The 17703-nt window shown below is 46.1% G+C and overlaps 1 protein-coding gene across 2 annotated transcripts in view; it reads left to right on the top strand.

Moving 5' to 3' along the window:
• Nucleotides 1–17703, top strand: part of GALNT18 (polypeptide N-acetylgalactosaminyltransferase 18) — a 485929-nt gene that overhangs the window by 121434 nt on the left and 346792 nt on the right. The window contains exon 1 of one of the 2 annotated variants that reach the window (XM_068260108.1): nt 12953–13074. The exons of the other annotated variant lie outside the window; for it this stretch is intronic. Coding sequence (XP_068116209.1) covers nt 13056–13074 — 19 coding nt within the window. The 5' untranslated portion in view covers nt 12953–13055. Of the gene's footprint in view, nt 1–12952; nt 13075–17703 lie in introns of those variants that run through there. 2 annotated transcript variants of the gene reach the window in all.

The following is a 17703-nucleotide window of genomic DNA, read 5'->3' as shown; positions in this document are numbered from 1 at the left end:
CCGCTCCCCGCCTGCATCCCTTCCCTCCAATTTCAATTCATTTAATATTGTTAGTGTGCAGTCATTCAAAACGCTAGCAAAATTGCTCTGTGCAGTTTGATGAGCGATTTACGCCAGCGTTTATATACTTTACCTTGCAGAAAACGCTAACGCTAAACGTGAAAAATGCTGCATGTCCTGCGTTTTGCGATTTAGTAATCGCAATCGCTCCAGTGGAATTTGGCCCATCCATTATTAGCTGAGCATTTGGGGAATTCGCTAGCAGTTTGAATCGCTCCCTAAATGCTCAGAAAATCGCTCAAGTGGGTTCCAGCCCTTAGTAACTAACGTCTTAGGCTCGGTTCACATTAGCGTTTTTTTGAGAATCGGAACCGGAACGTATACTGTACAAACGGAACGGATGTGAAAGGATCCAATGTTAACCTATGGATCCATTCACATGCGTTCGTTAGTACGGATACTTTCCTTACCTTCTGGTCCACGGATCTAAAAAAAATGCTGCAGGCCCTAATTTTCCGGACCGTTCTGCCCAGCGGAATGGATCAGGACAAAAAAGGTGGGGCAACGGAAAACGGACCGTTCCACGGGGGATGGGGGCATGTGCCGATGCAAATCTAACGACGGGAGGGTGAGGGGAGGGTGCAGCAGCCAAGCGGGTGGGTGAGCGAGGGTTTATACATATTTAATTTTCAGTAGTAGCCGGCGGTAGAGGCTTCCGTCTTCTTCTGCATCATGTGACTAGTCACATGACGTGCTGTGTAGTCACAGCGGAAGAAGAGGAAGCCTTTACTGCCGGCTACTACTAAAAATAAGGCATGTATTTGCTGAGTGAAAACTGATCCGATCAATCATTAATCAGATCCGTTTTCATATGTGAACCGGGCCACGGACTGAGTCATCCGGATCCAGTGAAGTGGAGACCGGATCTGCTCACCGAATCCTTTTGGCTCAGAACGCAGATGTGAACTGGGCCTAAGTATGAAAATGAATCCTGTTTTGTTTTTTCTTAAAAGTGATCCTTATGTCAAGTAAAAAAATGAGATTTACTCACCTGGGGCTTCCCTCAGCCCCTACAGCCGATCGGTGCCCTCGCAGCCCCGCTCTGACGCTCCAGGACCTGCCGGCGAACACTTCCGGTTTGGCCGTCACCGGCCGACAGGCATGGGAACGCGAGTGATTCTTCGCGTTCCCAGCCTGTATACCGCCCCCTATGCTGCTATTGCGGCCAGGAGATCGGCTGCAGGGGGCTGAGGGAAGCCCCAGGTGAGTAAATCTCATTTTTTATACTTGACTTAAGGATCACTTTAAAGGACATCTGAAGTGAGAGACATATGGAGGCTGCAATATTTATTTCCTATTTATTAATACCAGTTGCCTGGCAGTCTTGCTGATCTATTTGGCTGCTGCAGGGTTGCCATCTCATCCCTATAAATACAGGCACATATGAATTATACATGCCTTGTGGCTAGTTAGATGCAGTTAGGCACTGATTAACCCTCCTGGCGGTTTGCAAAAAAATCGCCAGGGGGCAGCAAATCTTTTTTTTTTTAATTTTTTTTTTTTTTTTTCATGTAGCGAGACAAAGTCTCGCTACATGATAGCCGCTGCTCAGCGGCATCCCCCCAGCCCCTCCGATCGCCGCCGGCGATCGGAGATCCGGAGATCCCGTTCAAAGAACGGGATCTCCCGAAGGGCTTCCCCCGTCGCCATGGCGACGGGGCGGGATGACGTCACCGACGTCATCGACGTCGTGACGTCAAAGGGGATTCCGATCCACTCCATAGAGCTGCCTGGCACTGATTGGCCAGGCAGCGCACGGGGTCTGGGGGGGGGGGGGGCGGCTGCGGCGCGACGGATAGCGGCGTATCGGCGGGTAGCGGCGGCGATCGGGCACTGCACGCAGCTAGCAAAGTGCTAGCTGCGTGCAGCAAAAAAAAAATTATGCAAATCGGCCCAGCGGGGCCTGAGCGGTGCCTTCCGGCGGCTTACCCCGAGCTCAGCTCGGGCTTACCGCCAGGAAGGTTAAGTGTGAGTAGCCCCAGAACATGCATAAGTTAGATGTGTCAGAATTTAAAGGGATGGGGTGGCAACCCTGGGCTGCAGTAGTGTCTAAATCATACACCTGAAACAAGCATGTGTCTAATACAGTCAGATTTCAGTCAGAGCACCTGATGTGCATGCTTGTTAAGGGTCTATAGATAAAAGTATTGATGTTGGTGCTATATAAATACTAAATTATAACAATAAATACATTCTCATTTAAACTAACTCCATGGAAAATAAATCACTTTATGGAAAATTGCATCAAAACACACACAAAAATGCCAAGTTTGCAGAGGAAAAAAAAACAATGGGGCCTAATTACAATTACCACATTGTGCCAGAAGTGCCCGATCCGTCGCAAAGCGCGTTACCGGTTCACTTCACGGAGACAGAAGTAATGTAAGTCAATAGGTGACGGATATGTTTTGAAATGTTTGCGGTGGCAGTGCGGCACGCTTGCGCAGAACTATGGGAATACGATGGGTACACCCAGGAATCCCAATAACGTACTTTCTGTCCAACGGGGAGTACGCCACTGGGCGAGGTGTGTGTGTTGCATATGACGCTGTCTGCGCACTCTGCTGCAGGGCCATATGTTTGCGGTTTTGTGTGTTGCGGTGGGGCGGGGCATCGCAAGCGCACAAGACAAGTGTAAATCCAGCCTCAGTGTTACTACATGGAGAGAGCTGCCTTGGCAAAGCTCCTGCAGTCTATTCGCAGCTGCTGATAAGACCTAATTAGACAAGCTGACCAAAGAAACACAGGAAAGCAGTGCATTCCCTGTCAACTATATCAACTGTTGGTGGAATAAAGACTTTTCATTGTGTGCTGTGCTAGAGTACTGGTCTGCTTTAAAGCAGCACGTTTTTATATTTTTTAGCATATCCACTTACCACAGCATTCAAATCGTCAGCAAGATTAATTTTTCACAAAAGTGGCAAAGGATGTGTTTAAACGCTATCAGGATATACCTACCGGATTGTCCTCATCTTTGTAAACTGTCCCCTTTGTCTAATAGCTGCAGAAAGAGAAGTCTTGCAAGTTCTATTAAGCCTAGTTCTAGTCAGATGAACTGCGGGAGATTCTATCAGTTCCTCCACACTTTGGAATTTTCCGATATGGGAAGAATGAGTTTCAGACATTAATATTAATTTGTGGCATCAAGCTGAGGGGGAGGAGGGAGAGGAGAGCAGCGAGTCACTGACCTGTGCCTAGATTAGCTCCGAGGAGATGCTAGAAACAGAAGAGCGCTCCGAGGGGGAGGAATGTCATTTGCTGGGTGATGGGACACTGAGGAGAATGGGCTATGAATAGTAAGGTGAAGATCCAGTAATACTGGGGGGGGGGGGGGGGATTGGGAATAACAGACGAGGAATGCATTCGAGGCGGTGAGAGGAGAGTGTGTGAACAAAGATCTACGGCCTCGGGTGGGGCTGTGGGGAGACAAGTCAGGCGTGAAGTACAATGTCAAGCAAAAATGGTTGACTGGTTCTCATTAATATAACGCACTAAAGAGGAACTATATCGAAAAGGAGAAAAAAAGTAAATCAATACATTGCAAAGTGAAAGGATCAAAAAAAATAAGCCTCGGGTGGGGCTGTGGGGAGACGAGTCCGGCGTGAAGTACAATGTCAAGCAAAAATGGCTGACTGGCTCTCATTAATGTAACGCACTAAAGAGGAACTTTATCGAAAAGGAGAAAAAAGTAAATCAATACATTGCAAAGTGAAAAGATAAAAATAAAATAAAGATCAAGAAATGATTGATATTCACCATGTAATTTGTTCATATTGGTTGATCCACAATCAGCCTGCAAGTCATCATCTTTACTACTGGCAGACATGAAAAATACCAGACAGCACCAACCCCCATTATCTATAACCACGCCCACTAAAATGCGATAGGCTATTGCTGGGAATACACGGTTCGTTTCTGGCACTCGATTCTCCTCTTGATCGTTTTTGTCGCTCGATTCTGCAGTCGATTCACTTATCTTCTGCTTGTTTTTCTTATCTTTTTTCCATTCACTTCTATCAGAAATCAAGCGGCAAAAGGATCGAAAGGGAGATCGGACATGTCGGAAATTATCTATTAAACATCTAATCATCTCAAAAACGACCGGGTATCCCCAGCATAAAAGGTGTTTTTTTGTTTTGTTTGTTTTGTTTTTTTATAGAGGGATATATATGCACAGATGGAGATACTGGTTGCTTGGCAGTTGGAAATGGCTGTTATTTCCCAAAATGCAACAAGGCTTTCAGACTGGAAACTATCAGGACCTAGGTCCTGACATCACACTGTGGGAGGGGTTTCACCATAATATCAGCCGTACAGATCACCCTGATGATCTGTTTTGTTAAAAAAGGGGTTATCAGCTATCTATTGGAATGAAGTACAATCCTTGCCTCCCGTGTAGTATACTCCTCAATCTTTCTCCTCTCCCGCGTCCTGTTAGTCCACTGTGATTAATGGAATTCTCAGTCCTCCGTTTTAAAAATGGCGATGACCCTGTAACAACTTCCGGGTTACCACACTGTTAAACTGTAATATTGCCACGTGCCATAGGGAAACCTGGACATTACCTTGCACATCAGTTGTCCTTTCAGTTAGAACTAACAGCAATTGACATATAACTGACAGCAACTGATATATTTCAATTGGGACAACATTTTGTCAGAACTGGTAGGAGTTGTAGTAAGAAGAAAATGGTGAGGAACAGATAGCGGGGCAAGTATGTAATATTCATTTGCAGGTACATCATGTGTTTATTTTAAATAATTTTACTCAGTTCAGGTTCACTTTAAGGATGGAATAGAAACCATGTATGGTAATAAGATTAGATTTCAGCCTGGCTGTGTGGAAAGCGATACTGCCCAACGCCTGTAGAGTCCTTGGGCTGGCTGTCATTATGGGAAGGACAGTGTCTCTGGCAGATGGATCTGGACTGCAGTTTGGAAAAGCTTGCTCTGCCAGTTACATTACAGCTGCCTGCTCGGCCGATGGAGGGGGGGGGGGGGGGGGGGGTTGGGAGGATTCACAGGACAGACTAGACGTTATTTTTAGGCTGTTATGTCAGGATGAAGCTGGAGGGGACATTAGACATAAATAAAATGTCATCGGAGGGAAGGGAAGAGTTATGTGTTTCCATCTGTGTGACTTCTGTGTTCCTGCCCTTGTTATGTAACTGTGTGGAAGCAGCTGAGCAGCAACCGGCCTGAAGCCAGCACCTTGTCCTGGAGATCATTCAGTGCCCAAAGGATTCGTCACGAATGTGTATTTTTCTTCATGTGATCTGCCCACCTTGGAGGAGATGGCACCATTAAGGGAAATCTTATTAAAAAAAAAAAAAAAAAAAGCAGTATAACTTACCTGGGGCTTCTTGCAGCCCCCTGCAGTCATCCTGTGCCTGCGCTGTCCTTCCCGGACAGCAGCCCAGTGCTGCGGAGTCAGAGCCACGTTGGGTACCTGGAGTCAGAGGTTTCATAAACTTGAGGAGTCGGAATTGGAGCCGGATGATTTTTGTACCGACTCCACAGCCCTGCGGCAGCGTTCTGTGCATGAGCAGTGCGGTAAAATCCTGGCAATGGGAGCCGCATATGTGCAGTAGCCTGCACCTGGCCATGAACGGCCAGCTTTGAGGGGGGCGCTGCTGCTGGCTGGAGGGTTGTGGAAGGACGGCGCGGGCACCGGATGACTGCAGGCGCTGCATGAAGCCCCAGGTAAGTTAAAGTGCTGTTTTGTTTTTTTATAGACTTGAAGCAGATCCGAGATGAAAAACTAACTATAATGAGTAACTTGTCTATATATCTTATCTAAAGGTTAGATAGTTTACACAGCAAATCTGGCTGCAAACCGCTTTCAAAGTTGATTATTATTTATTTATCCTGCGATACAATGAGCCATGTTCTGTTTGTCACATTGTCACAAGCTGAGGGCTGGAGATGCTGTCAGCTTGCCTGTGTGTAAATTCAGTCCCCTTTCCTCCTCCCTCCCTCCCCTGGCTAGTAACCCCTCCTCTTCCTGCCCAGACTGAGCTCCCATAAGCCCTTGCTACAGTGCCAAGGCACTGTGAAAAGCTGTGGGCGAGGCTTGTTTAGTTTATAGGGATTTAGAATATTAAAACAAAACAAATATTTGGCTTGAGGAATGCCCTATAAACTATATATAAGGAACACAATTATGCAATGAGTAAAAGTTTATCTCGGATCCACTTTAAGTAACCCTTTATAGTGGACCTGAACTCTTGCACAGGACAGAAGTTAAACCTATAGAAATGAATTTTGTGTGTATTTAGAGAGTTTAGCCTGTGTAATTCCTCCTCATCTGTGACTAAGCGCAAGATGTTTTTTGATCCCAAAGCTGCGTCAGCGAATTGGTAAGCACAGGATGTTAACTATATGTCTGCTTCCATTAAATTAGGAAGTAGATACACTGCAGATTTATTTAGAGAAGAGAGTGTAGGCAGCGCTTCCAAATACAGAAGGCTGCACCTGAATTGATTTAGCTGCAAAGAAGTGCAGAGCTCCAATGGACTATATTACACAACATGCATTCAAACAGGTACAGCAATAGAGGGCGTCAGCCCCAGCAACAATGTGTGCACAAATCATTCCTACTAGACTTCCCCACGGCGGTGATGTGCCCCCTCGGGTTAGACCTACCACTAACCTAACATTAAAAGCATAACACACCTGGTGCGACTTATCATACAATGGTATACACATTTCTTCAAGACAGACAAACCAAAATGACAGCACTCACAGGCTGCAACTGGCTTATAAACCATCAGGGGCGTGTACAGACCCCCAGGGGCTAAATACACGCCTTGAATCCAAATCTGATGCAAAATTATGCAAATTAAGTGCAAATTTATGTGCTAGTCCCTAATCTACAATTTGAATGCAGATTGGATGCAGGCTACCACAAGTATACTTAGAACATTTTACATAGAGAAGAGAGTGTAGGCAGCGCTTCCAAATACAGAAGGCTGCACCTGAGTTGATTTAGCTGGAAGCGCTGCCTACGCTCTCTTCTCTATGTAAAATGTTCTAAGTATACTTGTGGCAGCCTGCATCCAATCTGCATTCAAATTTTAGATTAGGGACTAGCACATAAATTTGCACTTAATTTGCATAATTTTGCATCAGATTTGGATTCAAGGCGTGTATTTAGCCCCTGGGGGTCTATACACGCCCCTGATGGTTTATAAGCCAGTTGCAGCCTGTGAGCGCTGTCATTTTTGTTTAACTGCAGATTTATTGCAGGATTTGTATCAGCTGTAACAAAGAAATGGCCTGTAGCTGCCACCCTCCTGCCGTTGTTAGGCGGACTGGAAGTGAGTGAAGGGTTGGTGTTATGTGGCATTTCCTCTCCAGCTATTCGCATAATGGCAACCACAACTACAAACTACTCATTTTATTTGATTTGGTTTATCTTGGATAGAGTAGTACTGGATTCAAATTGAATGTTAATTGCACTGTTTGTACAGCAAAGTCCCAGTTATCTAGAATTCAGGCAACCAGACATTTTAAATACTTACTGTGCCACCAGCGATGTCTGGCAGTCTCCCCATACCTCCCTGTGGGCTCCTAGCGGCTGTATGGTGCGGTGCACGGACGCCAGATTGTCACATGACCCGATGCAGGTCATGTGACTTGCCAACTTGCGTGCATGGACACCAGAAAGCTGTTGGGAGCCCACGAAGAGGTTTAGGGAGACTGCCAGACATTGCTGGAGGCTCGGTGAGTATTTGCAGGGGGAGGTCTGTTTCTTTTAGCCAGTTTCTCAAGCAACCGACAAGCTCATGTATCCGCCATCAGGTGATTCCCGCCGCTGCCAGATACTGGGGAATTTGCTGTAGATAATTAATGAATACAGTTACATTCCCAAACATGGCCACTAGAGCGCATTTCCTCTCACATTCATTCTTCATAGACAATGCATGAAGTTCACTAGCTCAATGATAAATCACATCTGGAGAACAAGCACTAATTTAACTTTTATAAATAGCAGGCGATCTGGCCTATTTTGAATGTATTTGGAATGCACTAGGATTCATTTGAAATATACTCAGAATAATTCTAACTAGGGCAATACTGCAAGACGACTCGCCTCAGGAAGTTCTGAGACTCATTGTACGGACTGTATGGAATACTCTTTTTGTATAATTCTTTATAAACCATCCCCTAAGGGACCATCAATTCGGTTTGAAAAGTTAATTTCCGAAACTAATACTTAAAATTCACACTAAGCAACATGATTGCTTTGAGAATTTGCCTTTTGGGTTTAGCAGTGCTGTATGTATAAGCGCATCAACACTTTAAGGACACCAAAATTAATAAACATTAGTTTTAAAGGAATAAAATCTAATTATCAAAGCACTCAACTGTTCGGGACAAGGAAAAAGTTAAAGTGAACCTCCAGACTAAAAATCTACTCAGCAGCTCTGAAAACACTTGGTGTTTCTTTAACAGCTTCACAGCATCAGAACTTTGTTTTTCTTACCCAATCCTCATTTTTAGCTGCACAGAAGAAAACTGCCCGGGCATTTTTCCCCTGATGCTGTGCAAAGCATGATGGGATTTATAATGATGTTGTTCTTGTTCTGCTGTTTTGGTGCACATTTAAAAAAAAAACTTTTTGAATTTGAGATTTGAAGCCTAGAGCGTGCAGCTGGGAGGGGTGATCAGGACACAGGACAGTTGGAACGGTGTCTCATGCTCCCTGTCACCTCCTTTCAACCAAAACGATGGCTGCACCCATGAAATCACAAACATTTGCCTGTTTTTTTTAAAACAGGGTGGGTAAGAGATTATATTACCTATCTATTTTAATTAACATAACTAATGTAACGTAATGACAGTATGTTTGTTTAGGCTGAAGTTCCACTTTAAAGTGAACTTTAGGGGAACCTCCGGTCAAAATTTAAATACTTGCCTAAGATGAGGGAATCCTCTGGATCCTATAGAGCAGGGGTGTCAAACGCAATTTCCGTAAGGGGCCAAAATCTACAACCTAGTCTAATTTACGGCACAAATTTTTATGAGGATTTAACTGAACAGTCTCAAACAAAATGGCATAATTATAAAGAACGTGGGGGGCTGGCTCCTCCCCCTTCTGCAGTGGAGCAGTTTAGTATTTAGCTGCTCCAGTGCTGCTTCGGGTCTCCTCTGATCTTCCTGACAGCCTCATGCCCTATGCTGCATGTTTCCGGCTCCTGAGGCATGTCACGTGATCTTGACAAGGAGGCATGTGACTTCCATGCTGAACAGAATAGACACAATATTACACTGCTCTCCTGTAGAAATGGTGTTGTGTGTGTTTTACCAGCCACATGGGGGTTTAGATCCCAGGAACAGGCCCCATGCTTATTTTGTTGGGGTGGCTCGGTGTCTTGTGTGTTATTGCATCACCCCAGCTCAAACTGACAAGGTTTCAGTCATAAACACACACTACCAGTGGGCTCCTCTATATGGGAAGGCAGTGTGCTGATGTTGTTTTACTGCTGAAAATGATCCACATTTGAAGCTGTGGAGCGCCACATAAAATGGCAAGGAGGACAGGAGGGCCACATAAAATGGCAAGGAGGGCCACATAAAATGGCAAGGAGGGCCACATAAAATGGCAAGGAGGGCCACATAAAATGGCAAGGAGGGCCGCATAAAATGGCAAGGAGGGCCGCATAAAATGGCAAGGAGGACAGGAGGGCCACATAAAATGGCAAAGAGGGCCACATAAAATGGCAAGGAGGACTGCATAAAATGGCAAGGAGGACCGCATAAAATGGCAAGGAGGGCCCATTTTTCCGGCGCGCCGCGGATTTTGTCAGTAAAAAAAATCTTTTGTCAGTAAATTTTTGGGTATTTGTCAGTAAAAAAAATGACGTGAAAGGTTGGCAACACTGATTGCACTTCCTGATGAAGCCCACCAGCTGACTGACTCCTTTCAGCTGGTGTTCACAGGCTCAGCCAGTGGAATTCATACTGATGAAGGTGCATTCTAGTTCTGTGGAGATTCTTCTCTCTGGCCGAGGTGTGACTCCGCACAGGAGCCCATTGTGTGCTCTGCTGGGCTCTGTGCCATGTTATCTATGAGGACCTGTGATTATTGTGCGCACAGTGTGGCTGCCGTTCTCTGTGGCATTATCTGATTGAATTGTCTCTCTGAACGCTCAGAAACAGAATCTGCCTTACTCCACAGTGCAGATACAAGAGTGGCTGCTGCTAGCCAGTACAGGGAGCTGCGGACACCTAATCTTAAGGGGCCCATACACTCAGCCGATTTTCTGACCGATCGATCCCGATCGATCGATTGATCGTTTGAAAATCGGTTGGCCAATCGACCGATCGATGGCCGATTTCGATCGATTTCGATGGATTTCCATCGAACTGGCAGGATGGAAAATTTAGGTCGATCTGATGAGATTGCTTATCAGTTTGCATTGGCCTTAATGGAAATCTGATGGCAAAAAAATGCCATCAGATCGAATTTCAATAGATTTCAAACTGAAATCTATTGGAATTCTATCCTGGTAAAAAATGTTCTAAAAACGCATCAGATAGATCATCAGATGCATTTCTTATCTATCTGCTGCCAATCTGACGAGTGTATGGGCACCTTTATTGTGTTAGTGCATCATTGTTCTGGGATCCCCAAGTGATATGCTGGGAATACACAATGAGTTTTTTCAGCAGATTTACCGATTGATTTTCTGATCGATTTCCATTCACTTCTTTGAGCAAATCTATCAGAAAAGGTGCTGAAGGAGGGGGCAAGCCTGATGGGCAGCGGGAGAGAGTCCCACAGTGCCAGTGTGTCATTTTTCTGGGACCCCCAAGCATCAGTGTATCATTGTTCTGTTCTGGCTCACAGAATCACTTATGTACCCCAGCCTTAATAAATCACCTCCGTTGAATGTATTCCCTCCTCACACCTCTGCACAGCTCCTGGTAACACACATATACTGAGGCACCAGTTCCTCATACCTCAGCTCCTGGTAACACCCACATTGGGGCACCGGTGCCTCATACCTCAGCACAGCTCCTGGTAACACACAGTGAGGGAGACTGGCCTCTGCCTGAACTCTGGCAATTAGCGGGCACACAACAGGTGACACAGATTCTGAGGGAAATGCCGGCTTGCGCACTCATTATGTCCTCGCCTGTGGTCAGGTTTCAGCTGCCTGACTCTAAATTTCCAGGATTAAACCTCTCAGCTGAAGGGCAGCCAAAGGCTGTTCTGTTCCCTGCGCACCTGACCGCCTCTCTGCCCGTCGTGTAAAATTATCCCGTCCTTCAGTACCAGTAATGAGTGCGCCCGCCCATCCCCTGGTGTCTTGTTCTGCCTCCTCTCTGCATGGCATTCCCTCGGTGTGATCCGGGATGTGGGGCTGACGCTCTCCAGTCGAGATGGAAATCCGGCCTTCCTAACTCTACCGACCTCAAGCTGTCACCACGGCGGGTGGTGTGTGAGATTATATATATATATATATATATATATATATATATATATATATATATATATATATATAGCCAAAAGCCCAGGCCTTAGCTACCAGACTCTGGGCCCATCTCCACTGTCTTGCATGCCGTTGGAGTACGGTAGACGTGACGTCATACACAGCTATGACGTCATGCGCAGAGCACTCCTGGCTGCAGGCGCACGATGAAGGATGTGTGCAGCCGGACCAGCGCCTGCACTCTAATGCCCGATCCGGCCAACTAGGGAGTGGCTTCGGGGAGCATTTGCAGGTAAAAGGCTGACTGAGGAGAACAGGGGGAGCTGTGGGCATGGGGACTACTTCAAACACATGCCGCCCCCCCCCCCCCCCCTGTTTTTACTGTATGGTTCAGCTCTGGTATTTAATGCAAAATTGTAAAACATTTTGCATCCAATTGTAACCTCTATAGCAACATGACATCACCATGACTACACAGGAATTGTTATCATATTAGATGAGAAATTTTATAAAGCGATTGTGTGTTTTTCACATGCGAAAATTTGTATATAACGTGCGGGACCATTGACTCTCATTGCATTTGTTTTATCCACAGTAGCACGTTTTATTTCAAAACTAATGGCATGAAAATTGAGAAATATGTTTTTTTCATTTTTTTTCTTTTTATTCCTTTTAAAATACATTTAGAATAAAATAATTTTTAGCAGAAAGTACCACCCAAAGAAAGCATAATTGGTGGGGGAAAAAAAAGATATGTTTTTGGTCTGATAAGTAGTGATAAAGTTATTGGCAAATGAATGGGAGGCGTGCTGAAAGGTGGATAAAACCCCTAAATGGTGGATTGGTTAAAGTCATTGGGAACCATAATAATAATAAAAAAGCCAGATACTTACCTAAGGAGAGGGAAGGCTCTGGGTCCTTTAGAGCTTTTCCTCTCCTTTCCCAGTCCCTGTTACAGTACAGGATTCCCCGTAGCAGTATTTGACCAATTTGGTGAAATACTGATATCTCTGCCACCAAAGGAAGGCTTCGGAAGTCTTTGGGAGCCTGAGTGTTCCCCAAGATGGGCCGCTCCATACTGCGCATGCGCAAGCCCAGTATGGAGCCACTTCTTTTCAGGAGGACTTGGCTCCTGATGATTTCCGAAGTCCTCCACAGCGAGGAATTCAAACAGAGGACCTGCCGCTGCAACAAGGGCACCAGGAGAGGAGAGGGAAGGCTCTATAGGATCCAGAGCCTTCCGTCTCCTTAGGTAAGTATCTGGCTTTTTTCTTTTATTACGATTCCCATTGACTGTCTGATGAAGTTGCTTCATATGTTGTCAATTTAGTGAAGTATGTGGCAAAGTCCTCAGCTGGTAAGCAGAAGGTTGAAGGAGGCGGTGGAGGACGGAGTATGGAGGTTAAGCTGTTAAACCATTTATTTTCTCTTAGCTAGTGATTGCACCGGAAGCCCTCCGTGCCTTTATGCTGCAGGAATGATAAGCGCTTAAGCGTTGCGTAGATGTGTAGCAGCAGGAGGCCGATGGTCATACTGACGCAGCAGAACGAAGGCTATGCAGTCCCGGCCAAAAGGTGAGATTCATTATAAATATATTCATATTTAATGAAGGGGTGCGAGGTTTTTTTGTTATCGGCAGCGGACTTGGCAGAGAGATGGCGGTTACATCAGCGCAATGGACAATTGCGCCTGTCCGTACTGCGGTTTCAGAATGCTGGCTGCTGTGATGACAAACAATTGAGATGATTTTCAGAGGCATTTCAGCTAAGTGCCGAGATGCTTGTTTGATTGGATGGTTTAGATTGTGGTCTGAAGTGCATTTTATTCCTCTCCTGTAAGGCTTGAAACCGACCCCCGGTCATAGAAATATATATAGAAATATTTTCCTTTAAAGAGAACCTGTAACAAAAAAAAACCCTCTAGGGGGATACTTACCTCAGGAGGGGGAAGCCTCTGGGTCCCAATGAGGCTTCCCCGATCTCTGAAGCTTGGAGGAATCAAGCGCTGACTCCCCCGAAACCCCCCCCCGCCCGACGAGCTCGACAAAGGATGATATTTTTGCCTCTTTGCGATCCTGGGCAGGCGCACTAGCGGCTCTTTGTTCGGCCCAAGGCGGAAATAGCTGAGCCCAATTGTATCTGCTCTACTGCGCAGGCGGAAAGGACTCGTACCTGCGCAGTAGAGCGGATCTGATGGGGTTCGGCTATTTCAGCCTTACCCCAACAGAGAGCCGCTAATGAGCCTGCGCAGGGTCACGGTAGGTAAATATTTACATCGCCGCTCTACAGGGGTTCTGGCAATTGTACGAGGGAAGCCTCGTTAGGATCCAGAGGCTTCTTCCTCTTGAGGTAAGTATCCCTTTTTCTTTTCTTTGAAGTGGCCATACTTTAGCTGATTTTGCATGCCAATCGACCTTCAATGAATTTATCGAAATAGGAGGCAAATCAGTGGTGCAACATGTCCGCCTGATCAATGTCTCGATTGATTTCAGGCCGTAATTGCCGAGATGGATTGATCAGACATGCTGGAAAATCTCGGTCGCAAATGCTCAGTTGGGTCTGCGGCGTCCAACAGACACTCAGTTGGTGTCTCCATGAAGTGTTAGTTTCCCCCTGGTTCCCATTCCTCCTAAAATCTAACGTCTGCCGACGGAATTCCTGGTCACTGCCGTGTCCACCGTCATTGCGATAGCCTGGACCACGTGACCTGTGGCACCAGGCGTGTGTGACGAGGGATATGCTGCCGGTCATATTTATTTCCGTTTCAGTAATACCAGTTGCCTGGCTGTCCTGCTGATCCTCTGCCTCTAATCTAGTAGCCATGGACCCTGAACAAGCATGCAGCGGATCAGGTGTTTCTGACATTGTCAAATCTGACAGGATTAACTGCATGCCTATTTCTGGTGTACTTCAGACACTGTTGCTGCCAGGCAACTGGCATTGTTTAAAAGGAAACAAATATGGCAGCCTCCATATCGCTCTCACCTCAGGTTCATTTTAACCGCTAAACGACCGCTCCACACCGATTGGCGTGAAGTGCTAGGGGCGGAGATTGCAGGGGATTGCGCGCCGATGTGTGCGCATCCCCGCTTGAATGACGGAGCTCCGCTAGGAGACTGTTAGACCGCAAAACCGCTGTCTATTTACTATGTACAGTGCTGCGATCTAAGGCAGTGCTGTACTGGGGACAGCCGTGTCACACGGCTGTCCCCCTGGGTGGCAAGACAGCGATCTGCTGTCATAGGCTGAAGCCTATGACAGCCGATCGCATTGATTGGCTGGCGTAGGGAGGGTATTAAAAAATATTTAAAAAAATGTGTTTTTTTTAATAAATATTTATTTGTTTAGTTTTTTAATAAATATACCTAACACTCCAGGAGCGATCAAAGCTCACCAACTGAGAGCTCTGTTGATGGGCAGAAAAGGGGGTGGGTCACTTGTTGTACAGCCCTGCAGTGAGGCCTTAACCTCCCTAGCGTTCTGGGCGAGCTAGGCTCGTCCAGAGACGCCGGAGGTCACCGCTCAGGCTCCACTGGGCCGATTTGAATAATTTTTTTTTTAAACACGAAGCAAGCACTTTGCTTGCTGCGTGCCTCACCCGATCGCCTCCAATCCGCCGCTACCCGCCGCGATGCAAGGCCCCCCCAGGCGAGACCCCGTGCGCTGCCTGGCCAATCAGTGCCAGGCAGCGCTGAGGGGTGGATCGGGTCTCCCTGTGACGTCGCCGACGTCTATGACGTCACGACGTGCGTCGTCATGGCGACGGGGGAAGCCCGCCTGGAAATCCCGTTCAGAACGGGATTTCCGGCCGGCCGATTGCGCCATCGGGCATCGGAGGGGTGGGAGGGACGCCGCAGGGAGGGGGGAATCATGTAGCTAGCGCTAGGCCAGCTACATGATAATTTAAAAAAATATTTGCAAAAAAAAAAAAAAAAAAAGCGGCCGCGGGAATCAGAACGCCAGGCAGGTTAAAGCTGCAGTGGCCTAATCTGTAAAAAATGGCCTGGTCACTAGGGGGGTTTAAGACCGCGGTCCTCAAGAGGTTAAAAGCTATCAGTGCTCAAACCAACTGCAATAACGTTACGCAGGAGGTGGTTGTCTGTATCTCAGTAATGAAATCGATACTTTAAAATCCGGCAAAACCTCTAAAAAAAAAACAAAAAAAAAAAAACAAACTATAATAAAATAAATCAAATCAAATACTCTACACTTTGGTATAAACAGCTTTGTTTGTGTTGGGTAACTTCTGAGTTTCTCGCCCGCGCTGCCTAACTAGATGGTAAAAATCAGATGAGAGTAGCACAATTAGCATCCTGAGGTTTTACTGAGAAGTGAGAACTGGAAGGAAGTGTAGGAAATAGAGAGGGCAAAGAAATTGATAAAAGCAAAGCTTGATTTTAATGAGAGCGACCTGCAGCTCCGTACGCGGGTGCGCCCTGCCGCCGCCAACCGTTACCGCTAAAGTTCTGCGAGATCTTTCCTTTCATCTCCCGCTAGCGCAGGTGTCATCCATCATGGTCACATCCTCGTGTTTCTATAACGACCAACTTTTTTATCTCTTCCTCCTGAATGTCACGCTCATTAAAGGATATTCGGATATGTCCACCCCCCTTCCCCTTCCAAAAGTCCTCTGCAGTCAGGTGTTTGGCGACGTCCTTACTCAATTGTCACAGGCCAGCGGGATGGGAAAGGGGGTCACGGCGTGACATTTCCGACTGGTGAGCGGTTTAAAGGTTGGCGTGACACATGTGCCACTAATTTTGTTGCCTCGGAAATGAAAGCTGGCGAGGAGTTTTCGTTTACCGTCTTACCCGTCCCTCCTGACAGGTTCACCGGAGAGTCCGTCCCTTCGTAAAACTCCTCTCCTGTTAAACTTGTATCTCTTTGGCTTTAAAGGACACCCGAGATGAAAAAAAAAACAACTAATGAAATAAACAATTGTAACTCCCCTCCTTCTTTTAAAAATGACTTTTTAAGATATTCCACAGTTTTGTTTTATATTTAAATCTACTTTTTAAGTTTTTACTGTTTTATTGTTTTTGCTCAGTGACACATTCATTGATGTATGCCAGAGCTAAAATCTATGCATTATTGACCATTTTCATCTCTTTCCTGCTCTCAGAAGCCATTTTCTGCTAGGAAAGTGTTTCATAGTTGTAATTTCTAATCAGTGAGGGTCACACTGTAGTCTGACCCAGTCCTGACTCAGACAAGAACTGCCACTTACATACCTGATGTTTAACTCTTTCAGGCAGAGAAAGAAAGAAAAGGAACCCAGCATAGTTATTTGTGTGCTAGGCACTGTACTTACCCATGTCTATCTCATCATGTCACACGTCACCTCGGGTATCATTTAATTCGCTAAGCATTATTACATTTATTAATGCAGAAAACAGCTTTTCAAATGTCAATTCATAAAGGCTGTTAACTCATGGAAAGTAAAATTACCATCTAGTAAGGTAAATTGCCAGCTTGTGCAGTAAATACATCCAGAAACTGCAGTTCACAAAGATGAGAGCATTTGGTAAAACAATTTAGTTGTACGTTGTTCTACCTCTAGCCAGGAGCTGTCGGTAACTAGCAATCAGCCATGCGGCGAAATGTGAAGGCAAAGGAGACAGGCAATTGAATGAGCCCTCTCCCCCTGTCCTACTACTCACTCCATTGGTTCCAGTGTACTGCCGGGCGGGACATCAGAAAAAACAAAACACGAGATGCAGGAGCAGGGCACATTCACAGAGGTTTCCCCTGTAATCCTTTAGATCTGTTCATCTACAGACTGATCTAGAGAGAGGGCCCTCTTGTAGCATGTGTGCAGCAAGGGATGGCGGGGAGGCCTTTTACTCTTGTACGCTGTAACAGGACAGAAGCCGCAACGTGCTAAGGGAATGGCTCATGTTCTAGGCCAGGCATGGGCAAACTTGGCCCTCCAGCTTTTAAGGAACTACAAGTCCCACAATGCATTGCAGGACTCTGACAGCCACAGTCATGACTCATAAAGGCAAATGCATTGTGGGACTTGTAGTTCCGTAACAGCTGGAGGGCCGAGTTTGCCCATGCCTGTTCTAGGCAGACCATGTCTACCAAAAATATCACCACCACTGGCTGGAGGTGGGAGAACTTCAACGTAGCAGAACTCGGCTTGCTCCGGAAATCTACTCCACAGCTGGTTAGACTTCTACTTATTACTGAACAGATCTTAGT

Source organism: Hyperolius riggenbachi, chromosome 11 (assembly GCF_040937935.1).
Source record: "Hyperolius riggenbachi isolate aHypRig1 chromosome 11, aHypRig1.pri, whole genome shotgun sequence".
Lineage (NCBI taxonomy): Eukaryota > Metazoa > Chordata > Amphibia > Anura > Hyperoliidae > Hyperolius > Hyperolius riggenbachi.
Note: the sequence above shows the minus strand (reverse complement) of the source record. Positions and strands in the feature narration are given on the sequence as shown.